The sequence below is a fragment of the Ailuropoda melanoleuca genome, chromosome 18 (assembly GCF_002007445.2).
Source record: "Ailuropoda melanoleuca isolate Jingjing chromosome 18, ASM200744v2, whole genome shotgun sequence".
NCBI classification, from domain to species: Eukaryota; Metazoa; Chordata; class Mammalia; order Carnivora; family Ursidae; genus Ailuropoda; species Ailuropoda melanoleuca.
The window spans coordinates 6,804,443-6,818,971 of record NC_048235.1 but is presented as its reverse complement, the minus strand read 5'-3'; the positions used below and the strand labels follow the sequence as shown (position 1 = coordinate 6,818,971).

At 40.0% G+C, this 14,529-nt stretch overlaps 1 protein-coding gene across 2 annotated transcripts in view; it reads right to left on the bottom strand.

The window, feature by feature from the left end:
* Positions 1-6,124: 6,124 nt before the first annotated feature.
* Positions 6,125-14,529, bottom strand: part of NEIL3 (nei like DNA glycosylase 3) — a 46,870-nt gene continuing 38,465 nt past the window's right edge. For both annotated transcript variants that reach the window (XM_002924741.4, XM_034647641.1), the window contains exons 9-10: positions 8,192-8,366; positions 6,125-6,589 (exon numbers count right to left, since the gene is read on the bottom strand). In XM_002924741.4, coding sequence (XP_002924787.2) covers positions 6,407-6,589; positions 8,192-8,366 — 358 coding nt within the window. In that variant the 3' untranslated portion in view covers positions 6,125-6,406. The remainder of the gene's footprint in view (positions 6,590-8,191; positions 8,367-14,529) is intronic.

Genomic DNA, 14,529 nt, shown 5'->3' with positions numbered 1-14,529 from the left:
AACACGAAAGGTGGACGAGGAATTGTTGTAATGCCGCTGCTAATGTGCTTTGCAGTTTTGCGTTTTATGATGGCGTTTAGTCCAAAAAGCTAGTGTGTAGTTTTAAAAATTTAGAAGGTTGTTCTTTCGTCGACTCTCCATATATTTGTATTTCTGATTGCCAACGACGGATGCAAAGTGTCCGTACAGATGCTTTTGGCGTCTCTTCCTCTTTTCCTTGCCGTTCACAAGCTCTATTTTTTTCTTCTATCATCACCGTTTCATTTCTTCAACTCCTTTAAACTGCCTTTTTCCCCTCTCACTACTCTTGATTAGAGGAGCCAACAGGATCCAAATAATAAGTAGAAAGTGTTCCAACCCCCGAACTCTCAGCTTTCCTTCTGCAACTTCCAAGAAGAGGGTCCTTCCATCCTCTGCCTGATCCAGGCCTTTGAAGGTAGACTTCAAGGAACGGGACCCTGTGGATTGTTTGAGTCCATTGCGCCGGGTGACATGGTACGATCCTATAACCTGCTTTCCCAGAAACACTATACACGTAGGGCTTCCATGAACTTAAAGCCGTGTCTCCTCTTCTTCTTTTTTTTTTTTTTTTTGAGGATTTTATTTTATTTTTTGTTAGAGACAGAGAGAGAGAATGAGAAGGGGTAGAGGGAGAGGAAGATGCAGACCCCACACTGAGCCTGGAACCCCACATGGGGCTCGATCCCAGGACCCTGGTATCACCACCTGAATCTGAATCTGAAAGTAGACGCTTAACCAAGCCACCCACACACCCCCAAAGCGGTGTCTCTTCTGCCCTCCAAGAAGCGGGGAGAACAGGACTAGAATTGTATTGATAGTGATTAACATTCCTTATTGGATTTACATCTAGAATGTAATATATGCCTGGATTTCTCTGAGACTTTGGATTTCCTTCACAAATTAAGGTGCTTAGTGATTCTTTCATGTTTTCTATTTCTAAATGTTTGAGGTATCACTGGAAACATGACACTCACGCCAGCATCTCCTTCCTCATACCTTCCTTTTCAAAAGTTCTGGGTTCTCTGTTCACTCAACAGGTACCTCCTCAGGCGCTCACGAAAGCCTTTGTCCGGTGAAATTCAAATCCTCCCGTGAGACCATTGGCACGGCGCTTTCCTCTCTGAGACTTCCCACAATAGCTGTGGCAGTAGTATTAACAGTAGTAATAATAAAGATAAGGAAATGAAATGGAGTTTTTTAAATGCCAAGTGCTATGCTAAGCCCTTTAAATGGATACAGCACGTTACCCTCAAAACAGTGCTTGCGAGGTGTACTGTTATGATTTCATTGATGAGTTAACCGGGACTTAGCTTTCAGTAGCCAAAGCTTAAGAAAATATCATGTTCAGGGTCACATGGTCAAGGTCAAGGTAAGCGATAGGGCAGGTCTTTGAACTAGCAGTTTTAAGAACTGTCTTATTCCAGAATCTGCGTAATTAAAGATGACACATACAGTTCCCCACAATGCTGGCAGAATAGATTCCTTCTTCTCATTTGTTCAAAAAGCCCTCTGCTCGCATCGGTGAACTAGCACAGGTCCCAGGGTGCGCTGGCTTGCTATCTGCCCCTGGGTTCCTGCAGGGGGGCAGGGACTTCTTTATTTTTACATCCTCAGAACAAAAACTGGCCATCTTAGAAAATCCATTTGTAGTAGGGAAATGGAATTAAGTCTTCCTTTACAAAGATTTTTCTTCTCGTACATGTCCTATGTACATTTTTCTTCCTGTCCATACCTTTCCTTAAAATACACTATTTGAAGCCACACAGGACTATTTGCTATTCCCCACACGGATTCCCTGTGCTGGCGCTCTTAGGTATCTTCGTGCATGCTGTGCTCACTGCCTGAAATGCCCTTCTACATATGCAAATCTTCACCAAGGTGGTATTCCAATAGCCTTCTCTTTCCAGAATCTCTTCCAGCTCATGAATCAGATGTGAGTGAGCTCTTTTTCACTGCTCTTTCTGCCCCTTGCTTATAGGGCTAGTATCCCTTATGGTTTTCCACCTCAGAGACTGTCAAGCTCTTTTTTAAACCTAGATAACATTGATTTTTTCACATAGTAGGTGCTTGATAGGGATTAAATGAATTCAAAACTAAGAAGTTATCTAAGCCAGTTGGTTTGGTTTCCTATAAAATGAAGAGAGTCAAACTCATGGGCACTGGGAATTGTAGGTACATTTTTTCATCTCTATGCTATTAAATACAGTAAGGCAGTAAGGCAGCATTCTTTTTTTTTTCCTTTTCAATGAATGCATACACTTTGATGTGATTAGTTTTGGCCTGTCCACTTGCAAGCAAATATCTGCAGAATGCCACCAAAAAAAAAAAAAAAAAAAAAAAAAAAGAGAGAGGGAGAGACTTTCGTTTAAATTACTAGAAAGATTTAACAGCTTTTAGACACTGAGGAATTTCTTTCTTTTATAACAAACCAGCAACATTCTGTTCAATGACATTTAAGTGCATTCATGTTTGAGTAGTGGTAACAAGGTTAAAAATGTTCAGTAGACTGACATTATATTAAACTTTTATCTATTAAATTCAACAGATGCTTACCAAGTTTCTACCGTGTGCAAGGCACAAGCTTGGCAAGATTCTGTGAAGAACAAAGAAGAGTTACATAAAATCCCTTAAAGAGGGGAACGTCAGGAAATGCAGATAGGACAAGTGACATTACAGGAGACACACGGTGTTATAAGCTTCGGAAGAGACAGCAAGTTCTGTAAAGACAGGCACAGAAAAAAAGAGGGGTTACATCTTTTGGGAAACTCATTAGAATATTTATTCTTTCCTTTCATACACCAACTTGCTAATAATGGTGACTTGGAATATGAAACGATAGGTGCCTTTAGAAAGTACATGAAAATAATGGATTAAAAAAATGAATGGAAATTAAATAAATAAAAGCAATAGAAGGCAGTGGGAATTTAAAACAAATTTATGGACACTTCAACATTGCCCATTTAACATGATAAATTTTAGGGGAAAATGAGCATAATTTTATCACGGCACCACGATTATTTTCATTTGCGTATGTTAGGTATTCATGCAGATTGAAGACCCGCAGCTCTGAGAACAGCACTTTTCTTGAACACATGAAGGAGAACAGCTTGTTTCAGAGGGTGGGCTTGCGTGCGATGACAACCTCATTCAAGCCACGACCTGTGTGAACTGACATCTCTCCTACTTAACATGCACGAACCAGGTTTCGTAACTGGGAAATGAGAAGTAAAAACAATAATAAAGCCTATTTCCTGGGTGGTCAAGAGGATTCAGTGAAATGCTCCAGAGAAATGACAGCCGCTGTCACCAAAGAAGGGCCCAGGAAACAGTGGCTCTTCACAGCGTCTTCCTCACTTTACCTCCTACCTCATTCTCAGCCTGCCCCCATCACTGAAATCCTTCATATTCATACGCTAGGGGTCTGAAATACCAAGAAACAGGTAGATAAACCCCAAAGAGCTGAAGAGCAGCGGATCACATAGCGTGTCGCGGAAAAGCAGCACAGTGATGGACAACAGGCTCCCAAGGCTGAGCCTGGTCCCGGTCCCGCTGCTGTGGGCGTCCACTTGTCGATGTGGGACAAGAGCCATACCTGTGATGGCTTCTGCCCCCACCCCCCCTGCAGAAGGTGGCCTAGAAGCACCGGGCGGCCGGGGGAGTCACCTCTTTGCCTGAGACAGCCCGGAAGCACCGAGCAGGAGCCTCGGCAGGAGCAGAAGGAAGCCAACCTGAACCACGTTGCAAGGGCTCTGTGACGACACGGTCCCTGGGCCTGAAGCCCCCAATTTACACCAGAAGTACACATCCGATCAAACCGGAGCAACAGCGTGCTAAAAGAGAAGACTTAAATAGGCTCTAGAGTTTCCTAACACCATAACCAAATATCCAGGACATAACAAAACATCACCCGTCATGCCCCAAAGCAGGAAAGCCATAATCGAAAGAAAAGATGCTCCACCAGCGGCAATAACGAGGTGATCAGATGTCTGGATTATCCGACCAGGATTTTCCAAGTGCTTACAGAATCAATTCTAAGTTCTCTTGAAACTAATTTAAAAAATGGAAAATCCTCAGCAAACAGAAGTTACACAAAAGAACCAGGTTGGAAATTACAGGCTGAGAAACACAATCACCAACATAGACAAGCTTGCTGGGTGGTCTCCCTAGTGGAGACAGCAGGCTCAGGGACCACAGCTGTCAGAGGAGCTAACATTTGTACCTTCGGGATCTCAGAAGGATGGGGGCAATGTGTGGGACTGACAAAATGTCAGAAGAAAGAGCGGCTGACAAGTAGTAGGTATTACATCTACATACCTAACTTCCGACAACTGAGATAAAATGGTACCGCTTTGCGTAAGATGTAGAAAACCTGGAATTTTTCAGCTCCTTCAACCTCTCCACGTTCATGCTATAGCCATCGTAATATACCTGCCTGCAGTTATGCGTCTCACAAGGCAATGTTACATTATCTTGCTTTCAACAGTCCCATGTGTTGTAAAGAAACTAAGAGAAAATAGGAAATATTTTTTATTTATTTAGTATTTGTCTTTTCAGGTTTTCTGTATTGCTTCCTAATGATTTGCATTTCCGTCCGGCACCATGTTCCTATGGCATGGACTTCAACGGGCATCGTTCGAATAGCTGCTTTAAAACCCTCGTTTGCTAATTCCCATGTCTTGGTCATCTTGGAGTCGGTCTCTGTTGTTTGTCTTTTCTCTGAAACTGGGTCACATTATTCTGGTTCCTCTTATGTTACATAATTTGGATGGAATCCTGAATATCACATGGAGGTGGGTCTGGATTTGGGATATTCCTCTAGAGAGTGTTGATGTTTTTGTCTCCACCAGCAATTAATTTGGTTGGATTCAAACTGCAAATTCTCTCAGGCAATGGATCAAATCTTGGTTTGGTTCTTTTGTCCTTAGCTGCTCTGTGCGCAGTCTGCCCCTGCACGTGGCTGGGGCGTTTCAAGGGTCAGGCGAGGACAAGGGCAGAGTTTGAGCACAGAACTTGGGGCTCCCCCTCTGGGATCTCCCCTATTTCCCCCTTTTCCAGTGGCCTCTTCAGGACTCTTTTCTTCCCTGGCATTAATTTGCTCATTTATGGAAGCCTCCTTAGAGATGGGCCTTTCCCTCCCGTGGCACAAGGAGTCTGCAGTTTTGCTCTGAACTCACGTCCTGTATACTTCACACCGGGTCAGCTAAGCTCACCCGCGGTCCAGCCCAGTTCCGGGGTCGGCCCTGTAGTCATCCTGTTGAGCTCTTTGGGTTGGGATCACGGATCTTGGGTTGGTTCCCAATTCTGTCTCTTCAACATAGAGTTCAAACGCAGATAAGACCATAGCATATGCTCTGGCCTTGCTGAGAATTTCATATGCTGATAATTCTGAGAGCTCTGCACGGACCATGTAGCAACAGACTGGGAAGGTGGGGGGCGGGGTCAAGCCGTCTTCTCTGCGGTCCTTTAGTTCTCTAAAAATCTTTTTAATAGACTGAACCAGCTCTCAGTGGAATTTTCCACAAACGTGCAGAAATAACATTAACACTGAGGTTTTCCTTTTCTTTTGGTAAGTAGGTATATAGGTACCTGCACGAAAATTTGTTTGGGGCTACAAAAGAACAGAGGGAAGTTAAAATGAGAAATAAAAAAACAATAGCACATTAGTAAGCTTTTTAAACGGACTCGTTCTTAAAAATTAATTCAGGATATTAAAATCAAGATAGAAAAATTGAAATCAACTTCTCTCGTAAAGATCTACAGACAACTTCTTCTGTTCCTAAATGTTACTTTTATATTCTGAATCTCCATACTTCTCTAGGAAAATGCATTTGAAGTTATCAGAGTGTTTGGCTTATCTCTAGCACTTAACAGGGAACTTGATGTCTGTTGAATAGAATAAAAACAAGCAAATGTTCTTTTCCATAAGGGAGATCTCATTTCCTTAAATTTCATTTAAGAAAACAAAAAGTACTTTAATCATATGCCTCGAAGAGTGGCGATGCCCGAGAACATTACTCATTACAGAGAGAAGACTTAGCTATTTCACTGGACTACATAATCCTCTCCCCCAACCCAAAGAAGCTTCAAGAGAGCAACAGCACATTAAAAATACTTTATTGTCATTACTAAATGCATTATATATACATGATAAATAGAATATACGGTACATCTGATGAAACACCTAGAGTCTTAATCAAGGTAAAAGAAATACCATAGAGCGGAAAGATGGCACACATTAAAAAAAAATGAGCAGCTCTCAAATATTGCAACAACTATAAAATGTGCCACAGATATCCTACAATCTTTCTATTAAACAAAAGGGGACTAAACATCATATATGGTTTGAAGAAATTAAATGCCAGATATTCTACAGAAGGAGAAAACATTAGCACCCTGGAATGATTTTTATTCCCGGTCCATTTTCTGCCCACTGGAAAAAATTGCACTGTTTTGCCTTTCCAAGAGGACACACAAAAAAATTCTTTCCGTTATTAGGTCCAATCTTCAACACCGTTCTCATGATGGAGCGTTTGCCATGGTTGCAGAATGGGAAGGACAAATCTGCCCACTACAGGGTGAAAACAGAAGGATTGTAAAGTTTAGGTGCAGGTTAGAAATGTGTACAGCCTGAGCCTGGGTACATGTGATCGGTGCACCCCACGTTCCCTGCTACTATTAATCTGACATTGTAGAATTGACACAAGTCATTAGTTTTGCCCTCAAAAAAGCTTACGGACTGTAAAAAGCATCTCTCCTACAAATTTGCTTGAATTATGCAGAAAACTGCCATGATTCTGAGTCTCTCTTTGTCTAAAGGCATGCTTATAGGAGTTCTTTCTTCTTTATTGAAAATATGTGAAAACAACCAGAATTTTGATGTAAAGCAATCACCAATGTTTCTGCTATCAATCTGTTTCAGTTAAAACGATTAAGATCAAAGATTTGTTACGAGTTTGATACTAAAGTTCCTTCATCTCTTAGGAAAAGAAAGAATCCAATACAGAATTACACGGATGAATTTAGGCAGATTTTCTTGTATTATTCTTATAAATTTTGACCTCAAGGGAGCTTTAGAGCAGGCTGTGATATTATTAATTTGCTACCTAATATGTTTTCCATTACATCCACAAAAACTCCTTGAGGAGGAAATGTGTCAGTTCCGTAGGATGGAGTTACATTTTGTGCAGGGGTTAAGACCTGGAAAATTCCTTAGGAAGGTACCACACTGGAGACAGAGACTTTCTGTCTTACTGAGCCCAACCAAAAAAATGTTTGCTCCAGCACTGAAACAGATCAGTATTTTCTTTTTTTCAGTTAAGCACCAGATACAACAACTGGGAAGAAAACATATCTTTACACATTAGAGTCACACTCAGCATAGTGAGAGGCTCACACCCTGAGAAACACAGAAAGTGAGACTGAAGAAGGAGAAGGACCCCAGATTCTAGGGTCCTATCCCATCTTCGTTTCCAGGGACACACTCACAGATCAGCAAGGGGGAAGGAATTGCCCTTTATTTACATTGTTATCATGCAAACTTGTGCAATCAGATTCACTAAGTTTACTGTAAATCTACGGTATGTAAACTATGTTTCCTGTGTACTTCTATCCAACGCACAAACCAAGGGTGGGTTTCCTAGAAGTTAGGAAGAGTACGTTTGCATCTTGGATTATTGGCCACCTGGGTAAATCACTCAATACCCTTCTATCTTTATAAACCAAGGGCAACACATCTACACTTGTGGTTACACATGTGACACATTAGAATCATCTAACAGCTATTATTTGATCACTTTTTCTTTTTTTGATAAAGCTCTTTGAATTCTGAGTTCTTCAACATTCAGGCCTTCAACTGAAGTGTCAACATGGCTATTTAAAATTTAAAGGTGAAAAAGAAAATAAAATTTAAAGATGAAACTGGAAAAAAGATTGCTATTGATTGCTTTTTTTTTTTTTTCTGGGAGAAGCAGGGAGCAGAGGCAGAGGGAGAAAGAGAATCCTAAGCCCTGACGTGGGGCTCGCTCTTGCAACCCTGAGATCATGACCTGAGCCAAAATCAAGAGTCAGACGCTGAACTGACTGAGCCATCCAGGCACCCCAATATTCATTACATTTTAATAACAGAAGTATTCAATTACACTAGAGCAAGCTTGAAAAATTTTACACGTACTTGGAAAAATCCACACTGCGCTTCTCTAGGTAGAGGGCAAGCATAGAACTGCCTGCCCTTGTTTTCGCCATCCTTCCGTACAACCCGGAGAACGCAGAGGCGGTTGTGTTTATTGCAGCGAGGACTGCCAGCATATAATGCGCAAGTACCATCTGTCATATTAATTCCAAGTTCACTGAAATGACAGGTTACAAAGTTACTACAGTGTAACAGCGCTAAAGGGATCATTCCCACTACCTCACCCCATCACCCCGCCGCGTTAGAATTCTGTTTGTACCAAGACGCGGTACCAAAACGAGGACCATGGTCAACTGTAGGTCATCACACACACTGCGACATCTTTTTAATTCTTGGTTTTCCCAGGTAATCCTAATCCACTTCCAAACCTACCTATGCACCCAAAGCACAGAATTAAAATTTCTAAAGAATAAAAACAGCTGAAATGTGCACCCAGGACATCCACTTAACTTACTTTTCATTTGTGGTATCCAGTTCTTCCCTTACTCAGGATTACAGTGTGGCCCCTTTTATTTTCTCTAAAATATTCTCAAGCCCACTGCTCTCCGCCCCCTGAAGAAACTAGAATGACAGTCTTCTCTAATTATTTTCTCATTGGTAGCAAACTCTCATCAATGGCTCTGACAAGGCCAAAGAGATCACCCTTTCTATTGTCCACTTTAAAGACCATTTCCTATGCTTTTCTTTGATCAAGGCTACTATAATAGTTGCAATCATACTTCAGCAAGGCACAGTCCACCTGGCAGAGCAGAAATGTGTGTTTTGTAAAGCTGCTAGGGAAGCTTTATTCTCCCCCACAATTAGGATCAAGAGTATCTGCAGGTTATTCCCGCGCACAGTGGGCAAAGGTCAGAAGCCGGACTTCTACTGTTTGCTGGAAAAGCAGAATTTTTCCTTGGAAAAGAAGCTTCGTGATTTTTTTTTTTATATTTTGTGTATTTTTAATAATACCTTTATAAGAATTAGTCTTTTTAATAACCAGTTGAAGAGAAAAAGAGCTCACATTAATTAAAACCAGAAGTCCTTCCCCTTAATATCCTTATTTTAAAATTTTTTAATGGTAAAAAATTCATCCTTTCTCATTTGTTTTGGTTAAAATATCATTATTAAATAATTTCTAGGATGGAATAAAATATTGCTCTTAAACAATTTTTAAAAATCCTTTAAAATCATACTTTCCCTTTTTCTTGCTTCCTGAACTCCATTCTTCATATACTTGTTCCTATGATGCCTCGAGGTATCATATCTAATTGAAATGCTCAGAGTGTGAGGTATTTTTTCTTTCCAGTTTTATTGAGATCTATCTGACATATGTGGTCTTTTATTTCTGGTGAACTTGGTTTAAAATCACTCAGAACACAGATGCTTAAATACATTGCTTTAAATTAACTCAAATATTCTGAGGGTAGTTTCTGAAGCTGGTCACACAGTAGGTATAACTAAGGAAATCACTATAGTTAAATATATTGTCAGCAACTGTTTTGTGGCTACCTTCTTCGGGGTGAGGGACAGTAGCCGGTATCTTAGAGTAACAGGTAATACCATCCCAAAAGAGCAAAGCCAGAGGCACCAGGCCTTGCTTTTCCACACTCCCTCCATTTCACCAATGCCCCTTCCAAGAGAGGAGGGGATAGTAAAACTTTAACTTAGAGAGACGCTGAATATGTAGATGATTGGAGAGAAGTTAAGAAATGCCAAAACTAAAGCAAGGGGATCATAAATGTGCTTTAAAAAAACCTGTTAATGTATAGAAAAGCAACTGATTTCTGTGTATTAATTTCATATCCTGCCATGTTGCTGAATTGCTGTATGAGTTCTAGTAATTCGGGGGTGGAGTCTTTTGGGTTTTCCACATAAAGTATCATGTCATCTGAGAAGAGAGTGAGTTTGACTTCTTCTTTACCAATTTGAATGCCTTTTATTCCTTTTTGTTGTCTGACTGCTGAGGCTAGGACCTCTAGTACTATGCTGAACAATAATGGCGAGAGTGGGCATCTTTGTCGTGTTCCTGATCTCAAGGGAAAGGCTTTCAGGTTTTCCCCATTGAGAATAATATTCACTGTGGGCTTTTCATAGATGGTTTTTATGAAATTGAGGAATGTTCCCTTTATCCCTACGCTCTGAAGAGTTTTAATCAGGAAATGATGCTGTATTTTGTCAAGTGCTTTTTCTGCATCAATTGAGAGGATCATGTGGTTCTTGTCTCTTCTTTTATTAATGTATTCTATCAAATTGATTGATTTGCGAGTGTTGAGCCACCCTTGCATCCCAGGGATGAATCCCACTTGGTCATGATGGATATCCTTTTAATATACTGTTGGATCCTATTAGCTAGGATCTTGTTGAGAATTTTGGCATCCATGTTCATCAGGGATATTGGTCTGTAATTCTCCTTTTGGATGGGGTCTTTGGCTGATTTTGGGATCAAGGTAATGCTGGCCTCATGAACAAGTTTGGAAGTTTTCCTTCTGTTTCTATTTTTTGAAACAGCTTCAGGAGAATAGGTATTATTTCTTCTTTGAATGTTTGGTAGAATTCCCCAGGGAATCTATCAGGCCCTGGACTCTTGTTTTTTTTGGAAGGTTTTTGATCACTGCTTCAATTTCGTTACTGGTTATTGGTCTATCAGATTGTCAATTTCTCCTGTTTCAGTCTTGATAGTTTATAGGTTTCCAGGAAGGCATCCCTTTCTTCCAGGTTGCTTAATTTACTGGCATATTGTTGCTGATAATAATTTCTAATAATTGTTTCTATTTCCTTGGTGTTAGTAGTGATCTCTCCCCTTTCATTAATAATTTCATTAATTTGGGTCCTTTCTCTTTTCTTTTGATTAAGTCTGGCCAGTGGTTTATTGATCTTATTAATTCTTTCAAAGAACCAACTTCTAGTTTCATTGATCTGCTCTACTGTATTTCTGGTTTCTAATTCATTGATCTCTGCTCTAATCTTTATTATTTCTCTTCTCAAATGTTCAACATCATTAGCCATCAGGGAAATTCAAGTCAAAATCACACTGAGATACCACCTTACACCAGTTAGAATGGCAAAAACTGACAAGGCAGGAAACGGCAAATATTGGTGAGGATGTGGAGAAAGGGGAAACCTCTTACTTCTCCAAAGAAGACATACAAATGGCTAACAGACACATGAAAAAATGTTCAACATCATTAGCCATCAGGGAAATTCAAGTCAAAATCACACTGAGATACCACCTTACACCAGTTAGAATGGCAAAAACTGACAAGGCAGGAAACGGCAAATATTGGTGAGGATGTGGAGAAAGGGGAAACCTCTTACACTGTTGGTGGGAATGCAAGTTGGTACAGCCACTTTGGAAAACAGTGTGGAGGTTCCTCAAAAAGTTAAAAATAGAGCTACCCTATGACCCAGCAACTGCACTACTGGGTATTTACCACAAAGATACAGATGTAGTGAAAAGAAGGGGCACGTGCACCCCAATGTTCATAGCAGCAATGTCCACAATAGCCAACCTGTGGAAGGAGCCGAGATGCCCTTCAACAGATGAATGGATAAAGAAGATGTGGTCCATATATACGATGGAATATCACTCAGCCATCAGAAAGGATGAATACCCACCATTTGCATCAACATGGATGGAACTGGAGGGAATTATGCTAAGTGAAATAAGTCAAGCAGAGAAAGATAATTATCATAGGATTTCACTCATATGTGGAACACAAGGAATAGCACAGAGGACTTTAGGAGAAGGAAGGGGGGACTCAGAGGGGGAGATGAAACATGAGAGACTATGGACTCTGGGAAACAATCTGAGGGTTTCAGAGGGGAGGGGGTGGGGGAATGGTTTAGCCTGGTGATGGGTATTAGGAGGGTATGTGTTGCAATGAGCACTGGTGTTATATACAAATACAGAATCATAGAACACTGCATCAAAAAAAAAAAAGAATGGATAAAGGAAAAAAAACTGTTAAGAAGATAAAAAGGTAAAAAAAATTAATAGAAAGGAGTGAAATGATGCTTTCTTACAGAAAAAAATTCACATATGGAAACATAGTTTTCTACATTATTTTGACAGTGTTTGCCTTAGATAACAATTAGTGGGACATTTTCTAACCCATTTGCTTCAACCTAGACTTCTCCAGGGCTCCAAATACCCAGGACAGGTTTAAATTCTCTTACTAGTAAAATTTTCCTGGGGAGGGGCAAGGTGGAAGGTAGGATTAAGGTGGGGGAAAAAAGTCCCCAGTGTCCCCCTTGGGTTCCTCATTTCCTGTCTTTCATTCTATTTCCTCCTTGGTATAAGTGAAAGACAAAAATATCCACATGCTATCTTGTCCCTAGTACTCAGAGTGTGGTCTGCTGACCAGAAGCATCAGCATTACCTGGGAGAGCCTCAGAGAACACGAATTACCCACCCTGCTCCAGATTGCCTGCAGAATTAGAATCTGGATGGTAACAAGATTCCCAGGTGATTCATATGCACATTAACTTGTGAGGCACTGAGTTAATGTAACCAAGATATTGGTGCCACCTGCGATCACATCAACTCTAAATATGCACAGCTAATCTTAATTTTATGATAGAACACATTATCCAGGATAATTAAATGTTTTGATTAATTGAGGACATCTTGGTTCCTCTTTGTTTGCATCATTATTTAAAAACTTTCTAAAATGTAGCAGAGCATTTTCTTAGGTAAATTTAGCATACAAAATAGTTTAGCTTATTTTGATAACTAAGACCATCATTTTGAATATTAACAGCGGATTATAAATGGCCTATTAATATAATAGATCAGGGGTTGACAAATCTTTTCAGATAGCACATATTTTCAGCTTGCAGGTCTTAACAGTGTCTGTTGTAACTACCCAACTCTGGTGTTATAGCATAAAAAGCAGCCATAGAAAGTACATCAGCCAATGGGAATGGAAGGTGTTCCAATAAAACTTTATAGAAACAGGTGGTGGGCTGGATTTGGCTCTGTCATGGTAAAGTAAACGTCATTAGAAGTGAGCAATTCTTGATGCATAATAGCTTCTCAATAAATACTTGTTAATAAATAAATAACACTGAACAGAGATCAGATAAAGACTATCATCAAGAATGAGCACATGACCATGTACAAGTCTGTAATTTTAAAATAGTTCTCAATGATCAGTTGATCATGGTTTAACTTACTTTACAGATAGGGTGATTCATTATAATAAAAACACTGCCTAAAATGTTTAGAACTAATCACTGTTGCTAAGTGTAGATTTTGCATCTCAGCGGTAATTCAAGAACTAAAACAGAGGTTCTGTGACTCATCCTAGATGGTCCCAGGTGGTTCTAAAATCCTTGGGGGCTGAAAACTGCAAAGGCGACAGGGAGCGCACCTAAGCGGTCAGTGTTTCCCGGTGTGAGAGGTGGAGCTCTGCCAACCCTGACTAGCAGACAGGAGAAAATGTCAGTGATTCTGCCAGCTTTATTTCCTCCTCCAAGTGAACCTCTGCTCAGCTCAGGAAAAGCCTTAACTGAAAACACATGTGTTCTTTGAATACGCACCATAGTGTTTTGCTCTGTATTTACAATAATTGGATCAAAGAGTTAAAACTGTTTCTAGCAGTTATTCTGAACTGCTTAAAAACCGGTTCAACCATCTAATTTATAATCCAGTAGCTGGATAAAATTCAAGTATACCCAAAGACCAATCTGGAAATATGCCTCATCAACATAGCATGTATCATGTGGTGATAAGATCAGTAATTAAGAGAACAAAAAGCGAATTAATTACCATATAATTATTAAAGAAAAAAATAAACTGGCTATAAATTCTCTGAGTGGACCACCTGCTTTAATCGTATTATGTTGTGAGCTTCTGCTCGGCATCTTGTCCACAAGATGAACACTGTAGCTGCCAGACAAGGAGAAAAATGAAATAAATGATAGTAATTTGCAATTTATTCCTTGTAAAGTAGCTGGGTGCAGAAGGGCTGCTGGGTGAATGTATTTCATCACTTGACATTTATTCTGCTAGTTGATCTTGATTGATTTTAGAGTCTCAGTCCTGGGGTTCTTATATTCAACACATACGCAGGCTGCAGCGTTTCTAAGTAATGCTGTGCGCTGTGATTAATCATATGACCCTGTTACTAATGGCTTATGAAGAAATCATTTAAATTTAAGGTTACATTAATGTTTTTTTAAATCCCTAATTCATTAAATTGTCTGAGATTTTCTACAAAGCACTGAGGAAATAAAAATATGCCAAGATATTTCATCTGGGTACAAGGAAGGCCACAACACTTTAAAATGCTCACATGCTCACATCTACTTCTTTCCGCTGAAGCTACAGAACAGAA